The sequence below is a fragment of the Lactuca virosa genome, chromosome 9, assembly GCF_052849685.1.
Source record: "Lactuca virosa cultivar CGN04683 chromosome 9, Lactuca_virosa_CGN04683_v6, whole genome shotgun sequence".
NCBI lineage: Eukaryota > Viridiplantae > Streptophyta > Magnoliopsida > Asterales > Asteraceae > Lactuca > Lactuca virosa.
In genome coordinates, this window is record NC_136434.1 from 281,673,121 (window position 1) to 281,683,346 (window position 10,226).

Below are 10,226 nucleotides of genomic sequence, written 5' to 3' on the forward strand. Positions count from 1 at the left end.
ACGAACGGTTAAACGAACGGGTTTTCTTGTTCATGTTCGTTCGTTTAAAAAATTACATGGTTCATGTTTGTTCGTTTATGTTCGTAAACCTGCTAAACGAACATAAACAAACGAACAAAGATAAACAAACATATATGAACATAAATGAACATATAATATACTAATGTAATCAAATACAATTAAACATATATGAAGATAAAAAGAACTTATATGAACGAACATAAACAAACGTAAACGAACAACATAAATGAACGTTCACGAACATAATCGAACGAACGAGATCATTGTTCATGTTAGTTCGTTTAACTAAACGAACGAGAATTGGTGTTCATGTTCGTTCATTTATTAAATAAACGAACATAAACGAATTTCCCGCCGAACGGTACACGAACAGTTCGTTGAACGTTCAGTTCGTTTACAACCCTAGATGTAAGAATAAAAATCCACATCAGATCATGTCATTCAAGTCGCACGTTGCTTTCTACCATATCGTTTTAAACGGTGTTTTACCATAACCTTCTACTAATTTGGAACCAATACGAAATTGATTTAATCATTGAATCATGAATAGTCATTGGTTCAGTTGGTACAGAGACATAGTCATTTATACTATTTTTTTCTTAGCTACATAGCTAATAAATATTTTTTATGAAGAAATCTTAGCATGGCCTGAGCTTTTTTTGTATGAACGGAGTTTTTTCTATAAATCTATTGTAACACCCCGTTTATTAAATAAATAAATAAATTAATTAATGAATGAATTGTAGCCTTAAAATCCATAATTATATAGGAAGGAGTTCGTTTCGAGGAGTTAACTGTCACAATTTTAGAAGTCGGGGGTTAAAAGTGTCAGTTTCGGATTGGTTCCGTAAAGAATTATGAAGGCAGGGACTACTTGATAAATTATTGAGACTTAATTTGAAGAGATTTCGGAGGCTAAGGGGCTAAATGGTAACATATAGACTTCATTTGAAAAGAATTTGTAGAGGAGGGGCTGTTTGGTAAATCTTGGACCTAAAATGAAATGAATTTATAGAAGTAAGGGCCAAAGGGTAAAATTTGGACTTAAATTGGAAACAAATTTGTGAGGAGGGGCTAAAGTCGAATATTTGAATCGAAGTTTGGAGGAACACGGGATATACCCGGTGACCCCCTTTACCCCACTGTTACATTGCTAAACCCTAAACTCGATCTACACATTCAGCCGCCACCATTGTTGAGGACATTACCAACCGCCACCACCATAGGAACCCTTCTCAACCACCGATTGCACCACCGAGACCGGCTGCCGTTCTAACCTCCACCACCTTGTCGTCGAACGCCACTGTCACCTCCCTTGCTACCTCCGGTGAAGTCGTGAATGGCTGGGAAGCCCCATCAAGAACGAAGACGGGGCTGTGAACGGCGAACTCGAGTCGTGCGTGAACAGAATGCTCACGGTAAGGTTATCCTTCATCTCCTTCATCCCTTTTAGTTGTAAGGGACTGTAATCGCCATTATGGCCGCTGTCGCCGTTGGTCGCCATTTCTGTGGCATTCCGACGATGCCCTGCCACCTTGTAGGTGGCTGAATGTGTGTGTTCGCCTTTAAGGGATGTTTCTGAAGCTAACAGTGAGGTATGTACGCTATTTGGACAGGAATCAAGATAACCCACCACCGCCACCACCGTGAGGTGGTGGCTGTCATCTCCAACCACTATATGCTGCCACAAGTCGTTGAAAGAGTGCACAACCCAGTGTTGTTGTGTTCCAGGCGCGTGCATGTGTGGGGTTGCGGAATAGAAAAAAATCAAGGAATACCACCATGACTGCCATGGTGGCTGCCGCCACGTGCCACCACCGGCCACCACAAGGGTGGTTGCGTGTGTGTGTTTATTTTAGTATAGTGTGTATGTTTATTTTGGGAGTTCATTGTAAAAATTGTAAAAGCCAAAAGAATAATGAAAGAAACTTAAAACCACCACCGTAAGGTGGTGGCTGCCGCCACCGGCCGCCGTGTCTGGTGGCAGTGTGCCCTTTTTTTGGATTGTGACTCGTTTGGAATGTTTGGACAAAGGGACATAAACCCTAATGGGCCTAATGAAGCCCTATTGAACCTAAAAGCCTAAACATGTAACTAATGGGCTTAGTGAAACCCTAATGGGTCTAGTGAACCCTAATTAGTCAAAGGACCTAGCTATTAGGCATGTTGGGCTAATATGGGTTGGAAACCCTAATGTCATGAAACCCTAAATTGGGACTTATCGGGACCCGCACAAGAATCGTTTATTAAATTAAAATATTAATTAATAACCATTTGCAATTAACCTAAGGCCATGTGGGACTTAATGGATTAAGTCCTTAATGGGTTAAGTAGGGACACTTAACCCTAATCATCATTTTATGTGAAACCTTAATTTCACTTGGGACTTAAGTTGGGCCTTTCTATTGGGCTTTGGTAATTGGTTTATTAATAGGCCATCCAAGAATAATCAATTGCACTAGAGTAATTAGTTGGGTTGTAGGGTAAGGCCCATATGAAGGATTGGGCCCAATTTGGAAAATTGGGCCATAGATGGGCCATAGTTTGGGCCTTAATGATTATATGATGTTGGGCCTTAGAATAAGACCATGTAAAGGTTTGGGCCCAATTTGGAAAAATTGGGCCATATGTTGGGCTTTGACTAATAGTTGACTTTTGGGCCTTGGGCTTGAATCAAGCTAAGTTGGGGTTAAAGTAGTATTTACCCCAAGCATGGACTTATGGTTATGTATTGGAACCCAATTATTAATTTGGTGTTATTTTGATGTTGACAGTTCGGGAACCTGTCATCCAGTAGCTAGGGTTGGGTCTGCGGGACTTCAGCAATATGAGGTGAGTTACCTTCCAGTAGAAGTGGGTTTAAGGCCACAATGTCGGCCCACTAGTAGGAGCTTGTAGTTAGATGATTGTCTGTGTGATAATTATTTGGTATGCCACTATCTGTATGATTTATGTGCTAGTATGCTATAATACTATGTGGTAGTGGCAGGGGTGAAATAGTCCCCGGATACCGGTTGAAAAATACCGAAGGGGTAGATCGGGCACCCAGATATGCCTGACTGTATATTCATGTATGTTATGTTATATTATTATGTGGTAGTGGTAGGGGTGAAATAGTCCTCAGTTACCGGTTGAAAGATACCGAAGGGGAGGCCAGCACCCAGATATGCTAGGCAGTTATCCGGTTGAAAGAGACCGAAGGGGAGGCCAGCACCCAGATATGCTAGGCAGTTATCTGGTTGAAAGAGACTGAAGGGGAGGCCAGCACCCAGATATTCTAGGCAGCTATCCGGTTGAAAGAGATCGAAGGGGAGGCCAGCACCCAGATATGCTAGGCGGTTACCGGTTGAAAGATACCGAAGGGGTAGGTCGGGCACCCAGATATGTCTGACAGTATGTTATTTGTATGGTATGTGGTATAATGGGGGAACTCACTAAGCTTCGTGCTTTCGGTTTTCAGTTTTGGTTTCAGGTACTTCATTTTCAAAGGAAATGAGCCGGCTCGATCGCAGCGCATCACACTATGTTTTTCCGCACATGAGATCTTCGGGATTATACTCTAATATTATTTTATGATGACATGCTTGATTATTGACACACTGGTTTTGACATGAGTTAATACTATGGATGCTTTTATACTATTGCTTTATAAACAACTTCATTAAAAATGAAATTTTTGGTCTTGAATTTTGGGATGTTACATCTATATCTCAAAAAAAATCTAACAAAAATATCAAAAAATCAAAATATAGAAATAACATAACTAACACAAATAACACGAATAAATAAATTCTATTTGACTCTGTATGTTCAAGTGACTCAATCAATAAGATAGACCGACCAATTTTCAACTTCTCAAAGATTCAACCCATAAAGAATCATTACAGATCTTGATAATTGAAAAAGTTTCCTACTTTGACATCATTATTTGAGTGCTAAACAATTATTTGGTTATGCCATTTTGGGCTTTTCTCTAACCGGACTCCCCACCCGCACAACCATCTCATATATCAATTTATCTTTGAGGAATATATTTATGTGCTTGCTCCAGATGATCTTCAAGGACATCATTTCATCATCTTTCAAATGGTATCTGATGCGAACTGGCTCCAAACCACTTGTCGTGAGAGGGATTCGTCGTTTCTTAAGCCTGAGAGGTCACACAAGGAAGAAACTCGTCAGCCGTTTTTCGGGAGGAGGTCCCGGAAAGACGCTCCGACGGTCAAGTTAGTATGTTGAAGGTTATAATGGAAGTCTAATACTGGAGAAGGAATGACTTGCCTTACCGGGACCAAGATGAGGTCCTTTTATAGTGGAGATCTTCCTCGGTCCGTACTAGGGACCGGTACTGCAGTCCCGACAGGATCCGTCGCTCTTATTGGGGAGTCCTGCTCCACATTCGTGTTCAGCCCAATGATTGGTCCAGGCAATTGTGCTCTGTCTGGACGCTTTGTCGCCTGGAGCCGTTGTCTCTAGGCTGTGGCTAAAAGACAATATTATGGCGAGGGCGAGCCTTCTGTGCGGTCGCCTCGCGGGAGTCCGGGGTCGCTGAGTCGGCTCCCCATCGGAGGCGCTTTTTCGAGGCTCGCCTACTTCGGGCCCGCTCTAAGGGGCGCGCTATCAAGTCCCCCAGTCCAGTAGTCATAGCGTATGCTACCTAGCTATGATGTTCTGGACTTAACTATTGGTACACATGTCGTTGTCTCACTCAACGGTCGCTTCATTTCCGGCGATGTGACGTTTCGACGTGCGCGCGGCGGTTACGTCATGTGTCAGAGATTTTCGCAGACCCCGCCTTTTTTTTCCTTTTATTGCTCTTCAAACGGTTTCTTCTTTCATTTCTCCTTCTGCCTTTTCAGCCTCCTTTCTCTTTTTCTCTTTTCTTTCCGCCACGGCTATCGCTCAAGGTTCAACCCCTAGTTCTTCTGAGTTCGTCACACTTCAAGAGGCGTATGGTCTCACTCCGGCTGATGGGGTGGAATTTCCTGTCCCCGACTCTTTGATTACTCGACCTCCTCCTGGGAAGGTGGGTGTTTACCTGAAGACTTTTGACGCTGGTCTTCGTATTCCATTGACCGACTTTCAGGAGGAGATACCCCCGCCGTTGTGGGTGTAGCGTACAGATGCTGACTCCCGGCGCTATTCACAAGGTGGTGGCTTTCGAAATGATATGTCGTGCTAACGGCATTATGCCCGATTATTTCGTCTTCAAGTACTTCTTCTGGTTTGCTGCCACCAATGACAAGTATACTTTCTCCGCCCGTCCGGGGGGGGGGGGGGGGGCATAATCTTGTTATTGACAGTAAGCCTCCCAAGAATTGGCAAGACCGGTGGCTGTGGGTTAACCGGGAGTTGCTTGACGGCGAGCATCCCCGAGCGATGATGCCTTCAGACACTATTCCCAAGCTGTTTCCTCATAATCAGGCGACTGCAGATCTCCTGCGTTCTCTTCAGGTGGATGTTGACGTGATGTCGGAGGTGATTCTTGCTGGTGTCGGAATGAGCCCTAATTGGCGGTCCCGAGGGGAGATGTCTGTGTACTACACCATCTCAAAGGGTGAGTTGTTCTCACCTTTCTTCTTTCTTTCTCCTTCTTCCTATCTCCTTCTCTCCCCACCCCCCTCTTTTTTTTCATATATGTTTTGCTTAACAGGTGTCGAATGCTTCGTTTCTATGGATTCTGTACTACGGGGTCGCTACCAGGGGAAGTTGTTGCACCGTGCAGTGCCTCTATATGAGACTTTGCCTCCCCCCGCCGTTTGTCTGCTGTTATCCCGGTATCTCCTCAGCCCGTAGGTAGTTCGACCGCATCGGAGAGTCGCCCTGGTTCGCACACTGTTGTTACTCATGCGACTACATCTCCTGGTCCTACTGGGTCGGATGCTAATGACGTGGTGGATAGTATGGTTGGGATAGTGACCAGCGCCCGTCGGATTGCCGGAAAAAGGAAGGTCGTGCAGGCGATGAGCGGACCAGCTCCCGAGGGTAGTTCAGGACCCATTGGACGGCGGGTGATGCAACGTCGCGTTCTTATGCGCTTGTTATCTTCTCCTTCCTCCGATCCAGGGGATGTGTTGGTGATACCGGATGATGATGTTCAACAGTCTGAGGGTATTGAGAGGGTGTCTCATCAGCCCCTTGTTCTGATTCCTGTGAGTGTTGGTGTTAATCATCTGTCTCCAAGGAGTAGTCCGGAGCGGTTGTTTCAGGGGTCTGCCCCCGTTGTTCCTGTGTTTATCCCGGGATGGAGTTTGCGACCTGATTCTCGGTTGTCTGTGCGCTCCGCTGCTTTAGATTTTACCCGCCATGCTCTCCCTCCAGCCACCCTAGACGACATAGATTCCATGAGCAATGCCGTTTTGGCCTACAACCTTGCATACGCCGCTGCGCAGGCTATGATATACTTAGCTGTCGGGTCCCGTCGTGTACAACGGTTTGACGATTTGGAACGTGTGCACTCTTCCCTAGTCGAGAGTGAAGCTAGCTTGAGGAGTAGGGTGGCGGATTTAAGTGCTATGGTTGTTCGGCTGGAGGATGAGAACAGGTCTTTGGTTTCGGGGAAGTCGTTGTTGGAGGATGTTCATGGTGTTTTGGAGGGTCAAGTGGAGTCTTTGACCCAGGCAAATGAAGGTTTGATGATTCAAAACGAGAGCTTGGAGCGAGATGTTGTCGACCGCGAGCGGGAGGTAGAGGTGTTGAAGGCACACCGTAGTTGGCTCCTTCAGGTGGGCCTTGTACACGTGATGGACAAACTCCTTGAGCACCCTGAGTTGGTGGTATTAGTCGCATTCGACATGCTGCTTTTGTCGCTGGCGAGGAGTCGGGTTGGGCGAATTTGAAAGCCCAAGTTGATGCCGGGATGTACGACCCTTCGGCTAGCGACTCACGGTCCAGTCATTCTTCAGTCTTGGATGATGCTTTACTGGCCTTCGCAACTATGGATTTCGGTGGCTTGCTTGGATTAGGTGATTTGGACGTCGATGGGGTGAGAGCATTGTGTACTTTTGATGATGGTGAGGAAGGTGTGGGCGAGTTGGGTGCAGGTACTGGTGGCGATGGCGGTGATGGTGTTGGTGGGAGTGGTGGCGATGGTGCTGGCGGGAGTGGCGGTGGTGGTGCTGGTGGGGATGGCGTTGGTGGTGCTGGTGGGGGTGGCGGTGAAGCTTTCTAGAGCTACCCTTCTGGGGTGTGAAAAAATCTTGTTGAAGCTTTTGTGTTGTTGTCTTTTAGTCATTTTATGGCCTCTGAGGCCTTTGTTTTGATGTTCTTAGCTTGCGGCCTCTAAGGCTTTTGCGTGTAACCAGACAATGGTCTATCTTTAATTGCTGAACTGTTATGCTTTTTATCAATTGTATCGAACCGCCTATGTAGGTTGATCACTTGTTAGGCCTTCTTCTATATTATATTTTCTATGTTTATGTATGTTGTATCTTGGATTCACTGAGTATCCTTTATGCTATATTTGCTAGAATGTTAGATGTGCTCACTGCCTTACGTGCTAAAGATAATGCATGTTCTTTTATTTATGTATTTCTGCTACATGGTTGTTTCATACAATAATTTCCTATTGGACTTCTCTGAGAGTCCATCTATTGGTTCGGGTGATCAGTCCGGCCCTGAGATGTTTTCCCCATTTTCCCTACTGCTTAGGGGTTTACGACTTTGCTTGGAGACTGTGTGCCTTCGACTTCCCTTCTGTATAGGGTTCTGTCATTTCTTAGACGTGGAACTTCCTTAAGTTCCTTGTGTTCCATGTCCTGGGTATCTGCCTCCCCTCCGGAGTTTTAATGGAGTAGGAGCCGTTGCGGTGCGCCTCAATTACCTTGTATGGTCCTTCCCAGGTTTGACTTAACTTCCCCCGGGGTTGGGCGTGGCTGACTTCGTTTTTTCGTAAAACATAGTCTCCTACTCGGAACGCCTTGTTTCTTACTCGCTGATTGTAGTATCTTTCCACTTCCTTCTTATAGGAGGCTTAGCGTATGCTTGAGCATTCGCGTCGTTCTTCCAAGAGATCCAAGTTTTCCCTTAGGCCTTCGCTGTTTTCCAGTTCCCTGTAATATTCCGTGCGTATTGATCCTACCATTATTTCTGCCGGTAGCATCGCTTCGGCTCCATAAGCTAGGCAGAATGGTGTCTCTTTCGTTCTGGTTCGTGGTGTGGTTCGATATGACCAGAGAACCTCCGGCAGTTCATCTACCCAGTTGCCTTTTGCTTTGTCCAAACGTTTTTTGATCCCTTGTACCAGTGTGCTATTAGACACCTCTGTTTGCCCGTTGGCCTGAGGGTGCGCCACGGATATGGACCTTCGCTCTATTCCCTTTTCTTTGCACCAATCCCTAAAGGGGTTTTCTGCGAACTGCAGGCCATTGTCGCTGATCAGGACCCTTGGTATCCCAAATCTTGTCACGATGTTTTTCCAGGCAAACTTGATTACTTGTTTCCTATTGATGCATGCCATTGGCTCTGCTTCTATCCACTTCGTAAAGTAGTCGACCGCCACAACTAAGAATTTTACTTTCCCAGGTGCTTCTGGGAAAGGACCGACTATATCGATTCCCCATTGGTAGAAAGGCCAGGGGCTAACTATGCTTGTTAACTTCGATGGCGGGACTTCTTGCGTTGGTGAGAAAGTCTGTCACTCCATGCAGGTCCGTGTTAGCTCGACCGCATCCTGGTGTATATCTGGCCAGTAGAGGCCCATGCGTAATACCTTGCCTGTGAGCGCTCTTGCTCCCTCGTGAGCTCCGGCCGACCCTGCATGGGGTTCTTTTAGGGCCAGCTTTCCTGCTGCTCCATCTGTGCACTTGAGCCACGGAGCCGTATGGCCCTTCCTGTACAACGTCCCTTTTATCATCGCGTACTGTGGGGCTCGTATCCTTGTCTTCCGAGCCACCGCGTGGTCGTCAGGAAGTATGCCATGCTGTAGGTAGTCTATGATGGGCGTCATCCAGTTGGGTTGTGCTATTGACAGGGAATTAACCTGCCGCTCGTCGATGCTCCTTTCTTTCAGTACTTCCACCAATACTTCCTTTGAGAGATGTCTAAGGCATGTTGACGCCAGTTTGCTGAGGGCATCTGCTCTCTTATTACTTCCCCTCGATATTTGTTTTATCTCAAAGCTCTTTAGGGTACTCGTAATTTGTTGTACTGCTTTGACATATTTCTCCATTCGCTTGTCTTTTGTTTCCAACTCCCATGTCACCTGGTTAGCCACCAAGCGCGAGTCGGTCAGGGCTGTGACTCTCTCCGCCCCCATTGTTACCACTAATCTGAGGCCGGCCAAGAGGGCTTCATATTCTGCCTCGTTGTTGGACGTGTGAAAATCGAAGCGTAAGGCACATGTGAGTTCTTCTCCCATTAGGCTAGTTAGGATCAGCCCTGCACCTGATCCTTCTTTGCTGGAGGCCCCATCTGTGTAAAGAGTCCACCGTTGGTTGTCCTCTTTCTTCGAGCGCACTTGATTGTCTGCCTTGGTTGCTTCCTGCTGGAGTTCTCCTGGGACTTCGAGCAGGAAATCCGCTTGGGCTTGCCCTTTGATGCTTGCTCTGGGGTGGTAGGTGATGTCGTGCTCTCCTAGATCCATGGCCCATTTTGCAAGTCGTCCCGACGTCTCTGGCTTCAGGAGTATTTGTTTGATCGGGTAATTTGTCAATATCTCTATTTGGTGGGCCTGGAAGTACCGACGGAGTCTCCGTGCTGCATAGACTAAGGAGAGCACCAGTTTTTCGATGACCGGGTAGTTCATCTCCGGTCCTTGTAGTGCCCGACTCACAAAATATACCGGTAGTTGGCGTCCCTGTCTGTCGACCGTTAGCACCGACGAAATTGCATCTTTTGATGTGGACAGGTACACTTGTAATACCTCTCCGGGTATCGGGCTGGCCAGAGTGGGGAGTGCGTGGAGTACTTTCTTTATCTCTTGCAGTGTCGATTCGGCTTTTGTGGTCCATTTAAAGTTGTTTTTCTCTATGCACCCTTTCAGCATGTTGAACAGTGGCATGGCTTTTTCAGCCGACTTGGAGATGAACCGACTGAGTGCGATCAGCTTTCCATTCAAGGCTTATGCATCCCTCAGCGTGCAGGGTGAAGGTGTTTCCTCTAGCTCATTTACCTTGATTGGGCTTGGCTGGATCCCTTCCTTCGTTACATAGTATCCCAAAAACTGACCCTCCTCGACTCCAAAAGTGCACTTGCCGGGGTTTAAT

General features: G+C 46.4%; 1 protein-coding gene across 1 annotated transcript; it reads right to left on the bottom strand.

Moving 5' to 3' along the window:
- Positions 1-8,656: 8,656 nt before the first annotated feature.
- Positions 8,657-10,021, bottom strand: LOC145140587 (uncharacterized). Its single transcript, XM_079074027.1, has one exon. The coding sequence runs from the start codon at positions 10,019-10,021 to the stop codon at positions 8,657-8,659; it is 1,365 nt and encodes a 454-aa protein (XP_078930153.1).
- Between the last annotated feature and the right edge of the window lie 205 nt (positions 10,022-10,226).